Source organism: Podarcis raffonei, chromosome 13 (assembly GCF_027172205.1).
Source record: "Podarcis raffonei isolate rPodRaf1 chromosome 13, rPodRaf1.pri, whole genome shotgun sequence".
Classification (NCBI taxonomy): domain Eukaryota; kingdom Metazoa; phylum Chordata; class Lepidosauria; order Squamata; family Lacertidae; genus Podarcis; species Podarcis raffonei.
Window position 1 is genome coordinate 34555022 of NC_070614.1, and position 16426 is coordinate 34571447.

The following is a 16426-nucleotide window of genomic DNA, read 5'->3' on the forward strand; positions in this document are numbered from 1 at the left end:
CTGCAAAGTCTGTCAAATCCAAGAGTTTGGATTTGATGCCCCACTTTATGATTACCCTAAGGAGTCTCAAAGCGGCTAACATTCTCCTTTCCCTTCCTTCCCCACAACAAACACTCTGTGAAGTGAGTGGGGCTGAGAGACTTCAAAGAAGTGTGACTGGCCCAAGGTCACCCAGCAGCTGCATGTGGAGGAGCGGAGACGCGAACCCAGTTCTCCAGATTATGAGACTACCGCTCTTAACCACTACACCACACTGGCTCCCATGCCACTGGTGACCAACATGCATTTCCTTTCCTGGCATTCCACCCACACCATTAAGTCTTACCTCAGCCTAGTAGCAACTATGCATACTTCTAGCAGGAGGTTGCTGTAACCAACATTAACCAACCCAGTGCTTGTATTCTAGCACAAGTGCTAGTGCTGGGTCTGTTTGCTGCTCCCCCCATCACTGGGCTTTGTGTCAATAGTCCTTTGTGGGGGTCCTGTGCTGTCTCAATAACTAAGCTTCCAGGTTTTACTGCTGTTTGTGATTAGTATAGTGGAAGTCAAAGATCAGGCAACATAACAAAAGCAGAGATTGGATTTTTCTTTCATTTAGCAGTATTCTCTCCTTCACATGTTTTACAAGTTTTACAACTTTGCAATCAGAGATGAGCTCCAAAGAGTTCAAGGGAGCTTACTCTCAAGTAGCTACTATGCATAGGGCTGCAGTCATGACACATGGTGGACAAATATGTGAAATCATGTCTCCCTAAACAAATTGCAAGAAACTAACGACAACTTGCTACATTTTGGAATCTCCTTTCGTTATAGGATTTCATATGCTGAGCTTCTAACTTCAAAATTCACCACTACGCCACTGGTTCCTTATTACCTAACTAATTAAAAAATAACAGTACTGAATATGGGACAAATTCATATTCTGCAGCAATTCCACAGGGAGTCCCCAGATTTGAATGGATAACTATGGTCGTGTTCGATTATTAAGAGGACTGTAATTATGGTAAATCTGCTGCTTTTCAAAAATCCACTGGCAAAACTAAGGGCAAAGGATGCAATAAATCTAACCAGGGTAATTGAGGTGAGGCCTGGATTCTGATTTTGAGTACTCCTAGATTGCAGCCTCTGAGGAAACTAAACTAGCATTCAAACAGTTTTCGTTTTGAAGATGCTGATTATAATATTCCTGGGGAAATAGCAGCTTCTGCATAGAATGAAGATTTACCCTTGTATTAAGGATGGTGATTTTAGTGGTCTTGCTGCTGGCACTGTTTCCTTACAACAAATGTCAGACTCATAAGGTGATATGCAAGCTCCAAGATCCACACCATCCACTACACGCGTATTATCAGCCAGGTGATTTCATCATCGGTGGCATTGTTTCCCATGATGGCTTCTTATCCACTTCTGTAACATTCACGGTGGAATCTCCACCAGTACTGCCTGAAGAGCTTGTGTAAGAACTCAGCTTCACATGATCAATCCTAGAGCAGCAGCTTCAAAACACTGGCTGAAACTGCAAATGTCAGCTCATTTATCTGAGGATAATTCTCTTTGATTTTAATACAATTTTTCTTGATCTGAAAACTCACAGGAATCTGGTGTGAATAATAATAATAATAATAATAATAATAATAATAATAAATAAATAAATAAATAAATAAATAAATTTTATTTATACCCCGCCCTCCCCAGCCAGAGCCAGACTCAGGGCATCTAACACCAGTAAAATTACAATAAAAACATAATTGGGGGGGGGACCAATTTAAAATATGGGGTTAAAATACAATTTAAAATGCAGCCTCATTTTAAAAGTAGCCCATAGATCAAAACCATAAGGGGAGGGAAACATAACAGTCAGACTGAGTCCAAACCAAAGGCCAGGCGGAACAGCTCTGTCTTGCAGGCCCTGCAGAAAGATGTCAAGTCCCACAAGGTCCTAGTCTCTTGTGACAGAGGGCTCCAAGTCGGGGCCAGTACTGAAAAGGCCCTGGCCCTAGTTGAGACCAATCTAACCACCTTGCAACCTGGGACCTCCAAAGTGTTGTCATTTGTGGACCTTAAGGTCCTCCGCGGGGCATACCAAGAGAGGCGGTCCCGTAGGTACAAGGGTCCTAGGCCACATAGGGCTTTAAAGGTCAAAACCAGCACCTTAAACCTAACCCTGTACTCCACCAGGAGCCAGTGCAGTTGGTAAAGCACTGGATGAATGTGATCCTGCGGCAAGGACTCCATAAGTAGCCTCACCGTGGCATTCTGCACCCGCTAGAGTTTATGGGTCAGCTTCAAGGGCAGCCCCACGTAGAGCAAGTTACAATAATCAAACATGGAGGTGACCGTTGCATGGATAATTGTGGCCAGATCAGGATGAGAAAGGTAAGGGACCAACTGCTTAATACGGCGGAGATGGAAAAATGCCACCTTTGCTGTGTCTGCAACCTGCGCCTCCATGGAAAGGGAGGTATTGAAGGTTACACCCAAGCTTTTGACAGAAGGCACTCGCACTAATTAAGCCCCCGAAAGAGATGGGAGTTGGCCTCCCAACCCCATCTCATCCTGACCCAGCCAGAGGACCAATGTCTTCGAAGGATTTAACTTCAACCAGCTCCCACAAAGCCATCCAGCCACAGCTTCCAAGCATCTGGTCAGTGTGTCTGGGGCCAAGTCAGGGCAGCCATCCATCAACAGATAAAGCTGGGTGTCATCACCATATTGATGACAACCCAGCCCAAAGCTCCAGACAATCTGGGCAAGGGGGTGCATAAAGATATTGAAAAGCATCGGGTAAAGGATTGCACCCTGCGGAACTCCACACACCAAGGAGTGCCATGGCGACAACTCCATCCCTAGCACCACCCTCTGTTTCCGACCTGAGATAAAGGACACAGCCATTGTTGGACTGTGCCCTGAATCCCCACGTCGGCAAGGCGGTGGTTCAAAAGTTTGTGATCGACCATGTTGAAGGCTCCTGACAGATCTAAGAGAATCAGCAGTCCTGACCCGCCTTGATCCAGCTTTCTATGGAGATCATCTGTTAGGGCCAAAGCGACCAAAGCTGTCCCGGTCCCATAACCAGGGCAAAAGCTGGACTGAAATGGGTCCAGAGCCGATGTTTCATCCAGAAACCTTTCGGCAACTGCTCTCTCAATTACCTTACCCAGGTAAGGAAGATTCGAAACCAGGCAGTAATTGGATAGATCTAAAGGATCTAGAGATGTTTTCTTTAAGAGCAGACACACCACTGCTTCCTTCAACTCCCCTGGGAAAGTCTCCGTGCCAAGGGACTGATTGATGATCTCACCCAGGGGGCCCCGCTCCTTGTTGGACACACTCTAATCAGCCAGGACGGGCCTGGGTCAAGGGAGCAAGTTGTGGGCCTCCCAGCTCAGAGGAATCTGTCTCCATTGGCAGGGAGTATCCGATCGAAGTGGTCCAATACTGGACCCGAGGACAATCGAGGGGCCTCCAGTTCTGTTACCGTATCCAAATTGGCAGGGAGGTCACAGCGGAGAAGCAAGACTTTCTCTGCAAAAAAGCTTGCAAATGCCTCACAGCTATGGGTCAATTTGGCTGTTCCTCTAGGATTGTTAAAGACCTAATTATTCTAAAAAGTTGCGCCGGGCGAGTGCTAGCGGATGCAATGGAAGCTGAGAAGTAAAACTTTGCCATCTCATAGGCTTTCATAAGTGTCCTATAAGATGTTCTTGAGGTTCTGACACAAGCACGCTGTCATACTCACTCTAGCCGTCTGAAGTCCCACTTCATTTCCAAGAGCTCCTCAGTAAACCAGGGGCCCCGGTTTCGGCAGGGTCGCAGAGGGCACTTAGGTGCGATCTCATTGATGGCCGCCAAGAGCCGGTTATTCCAGTTCTTGACAAGCTCATCCAGTGAGCCGCCAGGGGGAGCAGGGTCCCGCAAGGCCTGGCGAAATTCATCAGGATCCACCAGTCTTCGTGGGCAAGCCCAAATAGGCTCACCACCCAAACGGGGTGGGGGCGGGAAGTCAATCCTGGCTTTCAGAGTGTAGTGATCAGACCATGGCACTTCCACAAGTGAGAGCATGATCACATCTATACCCACACCAAAAATCAAATCCAGCATGTGGCCTGCTTGGTGTGTGGGACCCAAAACAAACTGGGAGAGCCCTAATGTCGCCATGTAAGACACCAGGTCCAGAGCCTGTGAGGAGGTGATGGCATCAGCATGAACGTTGAAGTCCCCCAAAACCAGAAGGTTAGGGAACTCCAAGGCCCAGCCTGCCACCATATCCAACAGGCCTGACAGTGTGGCTGCTGATGCGCTAGGTGGTTGGTACACCAGCCAGACAGCCAAGCTCTCCTTGGTGCCCCACACTAGGCCAACACATTCAATGCTCAATATTGATGGTGATGGCAGAGCCCTGAAAGAGCAATCCTCCCAGATTAATGTAAAATGGATTTCAGTTATAAAACCTAGAAATTATCAAAATATGGAAAATTGAAGGAAAGCTTTCCCCATTTAGACACTGTCCCGTCTAAGTTATGAGCCAAATCTAGTAAAAGGCACTTCATGCCACCGGAATGTTTTATTTTTATAGGGATCTTCTAAGGAGCAGCTGTGGGACGCGGGTGGTGCTGTGCGTTAAACCTAGGGCTTGCAGATCGGAAGGTCGGTGGTTCAAATCCCCATGACAGGGTGAGCTCCCATTGCTCGGTCCCAGCTCCTGCCAACCTAGCAGTTCGAAAGCACGTCAAAGTGCAAGTAGATAAATAGGTACCGCTCCAGCGGGAAGGCTAAACAGCTTTTCTGTGCACTGCTCTGGTTCGCCAGAAGCAGCTTAGTCATGCTGGCCACATGATCCAGAAGCTGTACGCCGGCTCCCTCAGCCAATAAAGCGAGATGAGCGCCACCCCAGAGTTGTCCGCAACTGGACCTAATGGTCAGGGGTCCCTTTACCTTTTTAAGGAGCAGCTAGAAATGAAAGAGTTCAAGGAGGAGTCAAGCATTGCTAGTCTCTCAGCTGAGATGATTGAGAGTACTTGCATTCCTGTCTTTCCCTCTTCTATAATCTAATGGATTATTAATTAATAATATTATTTATTGGGAAGTTTTTAATGTTTGATGTTTTACTATGCTTTATTTGTACAATAAACTGCCCAGAGTGGCTGGGGAAACCCAGCCAGATGGGTGGGGTATGATGATGATGATGATGATGATGATGATGATGATGGTTGTTGCTAGAGGACAACTAATGGAGGAGCCTGATGCAACTGGATATTTTACTTTATTCCAACAGTATAGAATGACTACAGAATTCCTTCTCCAAAGACACAGCTGATATTGATTGAATATCCATTGATATTCCCTGTTCGCAACAAGTGTACCTCTCAAAAACAGATGTTGAAAACAGCATTTGAGGGTAAGTTCATAAATATATAGTTTAAAGATATAATCCGTAAAATGGTTTGTTGCAGGCCCACACTTATCCTCTGTTATTTTGGGTGTCCGTTTCATGTTCTGCATCATTCCAAGACGAAATATTCCTTGCCATGGTGAAGAGGAGCAGTTAAAATGACAGTTCTGAATATTCTTCAGCAAATCTACAGAGGTTCCTCCATTTTGACTTAATTATTGCCCTCCTGATTGATGATCAAAATGTCTGTAATTAATCCTGCTGCTTCTCAAATCCCTGGTGCAGTTTCAGTGGCCGCTGGAAAAACTCAAAATAAAGCTTGTGGAGGATGTGATAAATAGAATCATGGTCATGTAAAAAGGTGTGAGGTACATTGAGAATACTGTATCTAAAGGTAGAAGGAAGATATGCCCTTGTATGGAAGATGGTGGCTTTTGCTGTTTTTCTGCTGGCACTATTTACTCAAAAGGTTTGTCAGGTCTACATGGAAAACTGCAGGGGTCAGTATATACATAAGCCACTTCATAAGTACCATCAGTCAGGAGATTATATCATTGGTGGCATTGTTTCTCATGGTGGCTTCGTCTCCAGTCCAAGAGCCTTCACTGAAGAATTTCCACCGGAATTATCTGAAGAGCTTGTGTAAGAACTTTTTGTTTTTACTTCTATTTATTATGTCACTGGAGTCCTAAAATAGCAGCATCAGAACACCTGCTGGAGCTGCAAATCTATGCATTCTTATTTGGGAATAACTCCTTTCAAACTGAATGAGATCTATCTCAGACTAAAAATGCCTAGGGTTGTAGTGCTGAGGCTATTAAAAGAACACTGAAGGGGGGGACCCATTGCTCCACAGGGGAGTGAATAATATGTTATTGGGAGGAGTATGGGGTAGTACCTCTGGTTGAGGACACCTCTTTTTCCCTCTGCGTTAGTTTGTCCACCTTTGATCCCCACCCAGCACTCAGCTCTCACCAGTGGCTTCTAGAATCTGTCAGCATGCAAGAGCAGCCACACCCTGGGAATGGCTTTGACTGACCAACTAAACCAGGTATGGGGAGCTGATGAGTTTCAAACCCTCAGTTTCTTCCTCTGCATGTGAAGGCAGGCTTAGGTGGATTGAGAAAGCCCGTAAGCCTGAGGCTGAGTTGGGAGGAAGAAGGACATGCTCACATGTTACACAGCGGCAGACACGTGTTTATTGTGGAACGTGTGTGAGAGAGAAGGCATTTGCCAAGCTGCACCACGTTTTTCTTTTTCAAGATGATTCAGTTCTGTGGGAACCAGATGTATTTAACTTTAACTGGTCTCCTTTTTTAACTCCCTTCCCAGCCCTGTTCAGGGAAGCTTTTAATGTTTGATGTATTAGAGTATTTTAATATATTTTTTGGAAGCCGCCCAGAGTGGCTGGGGAAGCCCAGCCAAATGGGCGGGGTACAAATAAATTATTCTTATTCTTATTATTATTATTATTATTATTATTATTATTATTATTATTATTTCAAAATAAAATTTCTTCTTTTCTTTTTGAGGACTAATCAGAACACTTGGAGGAAGCACAGACCAGTATTACCCAAATGGAAACTCACTTATCATACTAAGAAGTTTCCTAATAACCAGCTTGGTATCACAGTATTCCTCCCTTTTTCCTTCCATCCCATGACCACTGCAGCAATGTAACCTGCCTTCACTTTTCCTCCCCTACTCTGGCCTGACACCTTGCAAATCCAAGTTTATGATATGACTCTATAAATCCACTAATGGTGGCTGTGCTATGAGGGAATGCAAATACAGTATGGTGATGTGGAACTACAGATCCTACAACTGGGGCTGCATGGTGACATTCTTACACTTTTGTTATACAGAGAGAAAGCTCAAAGTCTCGGTCCCCTGAAGGGTGGAATTGCTTGCAATGTCACAATTATAATCCAGTTGTTCTTGTTGTTGATAATGATAATATACAGAACAAAATAATAATTAAACTCACAACACAGCAGAAAGGGAAATCCGTGTTATTTATTGGGTCTTACAATCTTATTCCCTTACAATCTTATGCCCCTATACCAATGATAAAGCCCACTAAATTCAAAATAATTAACTTTGTGTTTTGATATAGATTGCAACTCTTGTTCTAGGGTGGTGCCTAAGGGTTACCAGCACATCCTGGCCTTGGCATTTGCAGTAAAGGAGATCAACGAAAAACCTCACATCTTACCCAACTACACCTTGGGCTTCCACATCTATGACAGCAACAACAATGCAAGGAAGACCTGTCATGTCACTATGCTACTTTTATCCACACTGGAGAAATTTGCCCCAAATTATATATGTGATATCCAGAATAATCTGACAGCTGTCATCGGGGGACTTGACACTGAAATCTCCCTTCATGTGGCAACTATTTTACATCTCTATAAGATTCCACAGGTAGGGCACTTCTGTGTGTTTGTGTGTATGGGGATCCAACACCATTTTCATACTTCCTTGGTCCTTCCAGATTTTATTTTGTGGGTTGGAATCAGAAATGGATGGAATAGGAATAGCCAGATTCCTTCCTTCCTTCCTTCCTTCCTTCCTTCCTTCCTTCCTTCCTTCCTTCCTTCCTTTTCCAAGACTAAGAAATCCCTGTGATATAGTTCATTTATAAATGAGGGAGGAAATTGGAATTGGGAACAAAGCAGCTTCTGATTTTCCTGTATTCATAGGTTTGTGCAGTGCTTTTTTCCTTAAAAAAGGTTTAGGGGTACTCTCATTTTCCTACTCATATTGAAATACTGCCCCTCATTGAAGCCATACTTAAATTTACAAAATGTTTAGGAGTATGCATACCCCCCCCCCAGAAAAAAGCACTGGGTTTGTGACAAATACCAGCCAATCACACATACTGTCTTTTTAGGGATGGTTATTGAAAGGATGTAATGCAACAATGAAAGCATTTGCCAACAATTTATTTCTGTGACAAATCATATTGTTGACATAAGTGGAATCTTCCCATCTCCAGCCAAGGAAATCTTAGCAGCAAAATGAGAAGCCTTACAGAGATCTGAACACAGATTTCAAAAACAAGCATAAGACCCATATTGAGATTAATCCCTGCTTTTAATAATTTCATTATTTGTACCCCACCCATCTGACTGGGTTGCTCCAGCCACTTTTGATCTATTCCAATCAGCATTTCCAACCATAACATTTATTTCTCCAATCTCTCCTTAGCTCACATATGGCCCTGCTCCAGTGATGAATGATCAAACATCAGGATTTTCCTTCTACCAGATGGCCCCCCAGGAACGCCACCAATTTGCAGGGATTCTCTCTTTGCTTCTGCATTTCAGATGGACATGGATCGGGGTCCTTGTGATGGATAACGACAATGGAGAAAGATTTGTGCACACTGTGCTCCCAGTGTTTACACAAAGTGGTATCTGCTTTGCCTTTCTAGAAAAAATTCCAAAAATTAGTTTTGCCAGTGACACAGAGGGTATGATTCAACATGGGGCAAAGCTGCATGATGAAATAATGAGCAGGAAAGCTAACGTAGTGCTGGTCTATGGAGAATCTTATTCAATGGTAGTTTTAAGATGGCTTCCATTTCTAAAAAACTTTGTGCCTGTGACAATGAATATACAAGGTAAGGTATGGATAACAACTGCCCAGATGGAGTTCACTTCATTTGTCCTTCAACGCAATTGGGAGTCAAGATTGTTCCATGGCACTATATCTTTTGGAATTCACTTAAATGATTTAAGAGGATTTCATCATTATGTTAAAAGCATAAATCCTTCTACCACAGATGCAGATGGTTTCCTCAGGGACTTCTGGCAACAAGCCTTTAGCTGTGGATTCCCAAATTCCATGGTTGGCAATGTGGCGGGGACTATATGCACTGGGAAAGAGAAGCTGGAGAGCCTTCCTGGGGATTTTTTTGAAATGAGCATGACTGGCCATGGCTATAGCATCTACAATGCTGTTTATGCTGTGGCCCATGCTTTGCATGTGTTGACCTCATCTAACTTCAGAGGAATGGTTCACAAAAGGAGACAGAAGGATTGGAACCAACAGTTATGGAAGGTAAGGGGTTGAAGATTCTCATCTTGCATAGCACCTTGGAATAATGTTACTTCCTCCCAACATCTGGGGTTCCTCAGTTCTGTTTGTTTCCCGGCTTTACTACTTTCTGCATGGGTGTGAGAAAGAGGAAACGAGTGTTGAATTGATAAATGTATGACATGTTGAGATGCTTTCAAATTTTGGCTAAACAATGGTGGTACCACACATATGAAAGAGGAATGAGTCAATGAGCTTATTCCAGCAGAAAAGATCCATGGTGGGGGTGGGGCTGATGAATGAGCAGTCAATTGAGATGCGGCTCCAATCACAACTTGAAAGCAGTGATGGCAGCCAGAGGCATCTGCATCATTCTCTTAGCAACCTCTAGTCCCCAAATGCTTCATCAGAGCAAGTGATCCCACAACAATCTTGAGAGAGAGCAGACTGACAAAAATAACAAGCAAGCAGGATGTGTAGGATATAAAATATATTGGAAAATCCACTTCCACCCACATATGACTCAATCACCATCAACCATTGACTCTGGGCTCGGCTCACCATTAAATTAAATTTGAGGTTTAAAAGTTTCCTATGTGTGAGCATCTTTTCATAGAAACAAACTTCACCATTCCTACATTAAATCTTTATCTGAAAGATAAAAATGCGGCCTTTCCTAAGCTCCTGCTTTTTTCAATCTAGCTCCACCACTTTTTGAGAAGTATCTCATTTAACAACACTGCAGGAGATGAGGTCTCCTTCAACCAGTATGGGGAGGTAATCACTGGCTTGGATATTATCAACTGGATTATTTCCTCCAACCAATCCTTTCATAGAGTGAGAGTTGGAAGGATGAACCCAAAGGCTTCTCCAGATCGTGCATTTACCCTTGATGAAGATGCCATAACATGGCACAGCTGGTTTAACCAGGTAGGGTCCAAGGGTCTTTTATTTCAAAGGAGTTCCACTATTGAATAAGCACTGATTTATTGTCCAGATTTCTAAAACTGCTTTCATTTAACAATCATACACACCCATGAAAATCCGATTTTTGATTGAAATAATATTACTGTTTATGAATTGATATAAATAGGAAACCCCACAGATTTCTGCCCTGGTTGATGTGCCAGAAAGAATGAAGAAGTAATGTGGGTGGAAAGGCAACATAAATTGCAAAGAGACTAGAAGGAAAAATTGATAGAAGACAGGATAAAGTAGAAGAGGAAACAGAAGGAGCAGAAGAAGAGGAGAAAAGAGGAGCGATAGTGAAGAAGCTTGAGCAGGAAATTTTACACACATCAGTCTTACAGGAATGGCTGTCAGGGAAAGGTTACACAGCACACCTGGCCTCCCGACAGCAATGTTGCTGCATTACCAGGAGGGAGATAGGTAGGCACAATGCAGTGGAAGTTCAGCGCTGCACTGGCAGTGGGTATGCATTGGTCCATATGACTTTTAGACCATCTCTCTCTCTCCCTTCCACTAAATGGCAGTAGCACCACTGCCAGTACGACTGAAGTATGGCAGCCTTCACGGCCAACCACTCTTTCTGATTTTTATTGTACTTTTTTATTTTTCAGTTGTTAACTACATCTGTACACTACCCATGGAACTAATTTTTGCTGCCAGTTTTTGTAATAGATGCATATTTTTACCCATAGATTGGTTCTGTTCCATTTCCTCATAAATTAGTTTTTTAATGAAAAGAACACTCACAAAATACATATGTTAAGATGCATATTCAGAATATATATTAGAGGAGTGATATCCTCTTTTTCAGCAAGCAGAAAAACCACTGGGAGCAAAGCAGAAAAGAGTACTGAAAATTCCTGGCTCCTCGCTAAATTTACAAAGCTATCAGGACAGGAAAGTAAGCAAAATTTTACAAACTGGGAGATCAAAATAAACATTGGTGAGGCAGAATAAAACGGAGTAGGATAGGGGGAATAAAAACTCCAATGCAGTTATCCTGAGTTATTTGAACAAAAAGCCCACCACATAAACTTTAAGGTAAGAGTTAACCTGACATTCATAAGAGCCTTTCTAAAAATGTAAATTGGTTCCAACAAAAAAGAATGACAAGTATCATGAATATTTTTATCAAATAATATAAATATATATAGTTATATTATGCTTGCTTTTCTGCTCTGTAATGTGTGAGCTCTGCCCAAACACTTCAGTATCAGTGAAAAAGAGGTATTATTGCCAGCTTTCAATGAACAGTAATATCTGCTATATCATACCAGGTATTTTCTCCCTCTACAAACAAAAAGGACCAGAATCCAAAAGATTCCCTAATAATTTTTCTCTTTATTATAATTATGCTCTTTCATTTATGGATCAGACTCAGCCTCTTTCTGTCTGTACTGAGAGTTGCCAACCTGGATCTAGCAAGAAAGTGAAGGAAGGAGAGCCATTTTGTTGCTACGATTGTACTCCATGCCCAGAGGGGAAGATTTCAAGTATGGAAGGTAAGAAATACACATAGACGCCTGAATCCACTCTGCATTACTTGGACTCAGCTCCCATTGAAATAAATGCAAGACATGTAAATATGCTTAAGTTAGTCTGGATCAAACTCAGAACAGCTGTTAATCAGAGGAATATGCACATAACTCAATAGGTTAATCTTTTAATGCTTAGAATGTTAATGAAAGGTTATGGAGACTTCTAATGCTGTTTGCCTAGAGAATGGCAATCTCTACCACATTTAGCATACCTATAACACCCTAAATAGAAGATCACACCATTTTCATTGCAGCATCCCTCTCTTCACTCTGATACTACTTTAGATTCATGTAACACTTAAGCAGTTATACTCAGCCCTGTAGACATTTTACAATATCAGCACTGACTGTATTATTGGAATGGGCTTGTGAAAAGGGAGCAACTATGGCATGTTGTAGAAATAATGGCAATAAACATCTTTCCTTTTCCAGATATGAATGACTGTAATAAATGCTCAGATGAAAACTATCCTAGCAAGAGGCAAGATACATGTGTTCCCAAGGTTATAAGCTTCTTGTCTTATGCAGAACCTTTGGGCATCAGTTTAGCCTTCCTTGCTCTTTGCTTTGCTTTGATCACAGCACTGGTGCTGGGAATATTTCTGAAGAACCACAATACTCCCATCATCAAAGCTAGCAACCGGAACCTCACCTACACTCTCCTCATCTCCCTACAGCTCTGCTTCCTTTCCGCTTTATTGTTCATTGGCCAACCTGAGACCGTGACATGTCTCCTCCGACAAACTGCTTTTGGCATCATCTTCTCAGTGGCAGTTTCTTGTGTGCTGGCAAAGACCATCACTGTGGTTCTGGCTTTCATGGCCACCAAACCAGGTTCCAGGATGAGGAAGTGGGTGGGGGAAAGACTGGCCTCCTCCATTGTTCTTTCCTGCTCCCTTATTCAAACTTTCATATGTACTGTGTGGCTGGCAACCTCTCCTCCATTCCCAGATCTTGACATGCATTCACTGGCTGAAGAAATTATACTAGAATGTAACGAAGGCTCTGTGACAATGTTTTACTCTACCCTTAGCTATATGGGCTTCCTGGCAGCTGTGAGTTTCACAGTGGCTTTTCTTGCTAGGAAGTTACCTGACAGTTTCAATGAAGCCAAGTTTATAACTTTTAGCATGTTGGTCTTTTGTAGTGTTTGGCTGTCCTTTATTCCCTCCTACCTGAGCACCAAGGGGAAATACATGGTGGCTGTGGAGATCTTCTCTATCTTAGCCTCCAGCTCTGGTCTGCTGTGTTGCATCTTTGCCCCCAAATGCTACATTATTCTGTTGCAGCCTCAACTGAACAACAGGGAACAGCTAATAAGAAGAAAAGAATGAATTTTTTTATTGTGAATTATTTGTTATGATATATTAGTGTATGTTTATCTTAGTTTTTTGTAGTGTTTATCTTTTTTCAAATTTACTTGAGCATGAAAAGGAAATATATGGGAACTGAGGAGATCTTCTGCATTTTAGCCTCTAGTGCTGGATTGTAAGGTTGCATTCCCCCCACCCCCAATACCCGATTCCTTTTTTCAAGCAAGCATGTGTATTCTGTGGCTAATACCTTCTCTCCCATTCACTGACCAAAGAAATTATACTAGAACATAACAAGGGGTCTTTGTCTATGTTTTACTCTGCTCTTGGCTACATGGCTTTTTTTGCCAGGAAGTTACCTGACAGCTTTACTGAAGTCAATATGATCACTTACAGCATGTTGATCCATTGCAGTGTTTGGTTGTAGACCCAAGCTGTTAGGAGTCCAGGTTCCCAGATTGATAACATAGTAAACATATATAATTAAAAAGGAGAATTAAGTGCAAAAACAAGCAATTAGCTCTGGACTGCTCTAGCCAAGCATCCGGCATCACCACTAAACTGACCCTTCTAAGGAGTCCTTCCTACGTCTACAGAAGATATTGAACCTGTGACCCTTAGATTTCTTGTTTTGTTTCCTGTCTAGTAGCCTTCCTATTCGTCTATGTCTCTGGCTCCTTGGGTCATCCGCAGCCCCGTCCTGTGACGAAAGGCTGTCTCTCTCACTTTTCATGCCTGTTTGTGCTTCCTGAGAGCTTTGGCTTGGTTCCAGCCTGCTCTCAGCTACTACCTTATCAGTCTGCCTTTCAAGGTCATGAGGAGGCGAAGCCTGCAGCTGTCAGTTCTCTTCTGCCTGAGTAAAATCCAAGCCTCTCTGATCCTGTCTGCTTTCTGCAGCCGGCTGCAAACCTACACTGGGAGCTGGCATATTCATGACACAATCACAGTGTGGGGTGAGCTGATAAGTGGTGGACAAACTGACACAACAACTTTCTGAGATTGAAAATTACCACAACTTTATTGATTAGAGATGTAGGTAGGCTTTGGTTTAGGCATTGGGTGTGCATCCTGATTATATTATAATAATAATAATAATAATAATAATAATAATAATAATAATAATAATTTATTATTTATACCCCACCTATCTGGCTGGGTTTTCCCAGCCACTCTAGGCGGCTTCCAACCAAATATTAAAAACAATACAGTATCAGGCATTAAAAACTTCCCTAAACAGGGCTGCCTTCAGTTGTCTTTTAAAAGTAAAATAGTTGTTTATTGCCTTGACATCTGCTGGGAGGGTGTTCCACAGGGCAGGCGCCACTACTGAGAAGGCCCTCTCTCTGGTTCCCTGTAACCTCACTTCTCGCAGGGAGGGAACTGCCAGAAGGCCCTTGACGCTGGAACTCAGGCTGGATGATGGGGGTGGAGACGCTCGTTCAGGTATATGGGACCGAGGCCATTTAGGGCTTTAAAGGTCAGCATCAACACTTTGAATTGTGCTCGGAAACGTACTGGGAGCCAATGAAGATCTTTCAGAACCAGTGTTATATGGTCTCGGCGGCCACTCCCAGTCACCAGTCTATCTGCCATATTCCGGATTAATTGCAGTTTCCAAGTCACCTTCAAAGGTAGCCCCACATAGAGCACATTGTAGTAGTCCAAAGGGGAGATAACTAGAGCATGTGCCCCTCTAGCAAGACAGTCTGCGGGCAGGTAGGGGCTCAGCCTTCATACCAGATGGAGCTGGTAAACAGCTGCCCTGGACACAGAATTAACCTGCGCCTCCATGGACAGCTGTGAGTCCAAAATGACTCCCAGGCTGTGCACCTGGTCCTTCAGGGGCACAGTTACCCCATTCAGGATCAGGGAGTCCTCCTTACCAGCCCGCCCCCTGTCCCACAAGAACAGTACTTCTGTCTTGTCAGGATTCAACCTCAATCTGTTAGCTGCCTCCAGACACTCACACAGGACTTTCACTGGTTCTGATTTAAAAGAGAGGTAGCTCTGGGTATCATCCACATATTGATGAACACCCAACCCAAACCCCCTGATGATCTCTCCCAGCGGCTGCATGTAGATGTTGAAAAGCATGGGGGAGAGGGCGGAACCCTGAGGCACCCCACAAGTGAGAGCCCAGGGGTCTGAACACTCATCCCCCCCCCCACCACTTTCTGGACACAGCCCAGGAGAAAGGAGCAGAACCACTGTATAACAGTGCCCCCAGCTCCCAGCCCCTCAAGACGGTCCAGAAGGATGTTATGGTCGATTGTATCAAAAGCCACTGAGAGATCCAGCAGAACTAGGAAACAGCTCTCACCTTTGTCCCTAGCCTGGTGGAGATCATCAACCAGCACGACCAAGGCAGTTTCAGTCCCATGGTGAGGCCTGAATCCCAATTGGGATCACATAGGGACATTGCAGTCTAGGGATCTTGGTCACACATAACATCTGAAAGCCATGGTGGCAGCTCCTAAGCAAAAAATGTGCCCTGTGAAATCATTGGCATTCAAACCACAAGCTAATATTGCCTTTTTGAGGACAGCTGTGCATTGGCTATGGGAATGTCAGGGACTGGGTGGAGGCAGAGGAATGGTGGAGACTGCCTCCCCATCCTGACCCTTCCAGGGAAGAGGAAGACAGTATAGATTTACAACAAGGGTTTGGGGGAGGTGACAACCCAGAGGCAGATGAGGGGGGAAGTTGGGAAATAATGGGAAAGCCAGAGCAGCAGCTGGCTGGCATATTGACATTAGAAAGCATTCCAGACCCACCATCTCCCAGAACCCGGCAAGCCTTAAAAGTAGGAGAGCAAAGAGCTCAAAGACAGAGGGCACTTAGCAGTACGAGGAGGTGATGATGATGATGAATGAGGAAGTGGGAGAGACAGAGGGTGGAGATTCACTTGGGACAACATTATCCAAGAGGCTGGGTTCTATAGCCTCTCTGTGTAAAGTTTGAAATAAAAAAGGACTGTAAGAAACTTTCTCTTGACTTTATACTTTCTGGGTAACCAGGAACCGATGATAGCATCCTGACAGGGACAAGAATGATTTCTCGGCCAGCTTCTTGAAGGAGTCCAACGAGAGCTGGCAGTTCTCAGACCCAGCAGGAATAATAATTAAAAAGTAATATCAGTCATGAATGACCTGATGTAGCCCTGTTCTGTG

The 16426-nt window shown here is 43.7% G+C and overlaps 1 protein-coding gene across 1 annotated transcript; it reads left to right on the forward strand.

The window, feature by feature from the left end:
- Positions 1-1238: 1238 nt before the first annotated feature.
- On the forward strand, positions 1239-13277 carry LOC128398875 (vomeronasal type-2 receptor 26-like). Its single transcript, XM_053360138.1, has 5 exons — positions 1239-1456; positions 7528-7819; positions 8606-9020; positions 11683-11907; positions 12376-13277. The coding sequence occupies exons 1-5, from the start codon at positions 1239-1241 to the stop codon at positions 13275-13277; spliced, it is 2052 nt and encodes a 683-aa protein (XP_053216113.1).
- The last annotated feature ends 3149 nt before the right edge of the window (positions 13278-16426 follow it).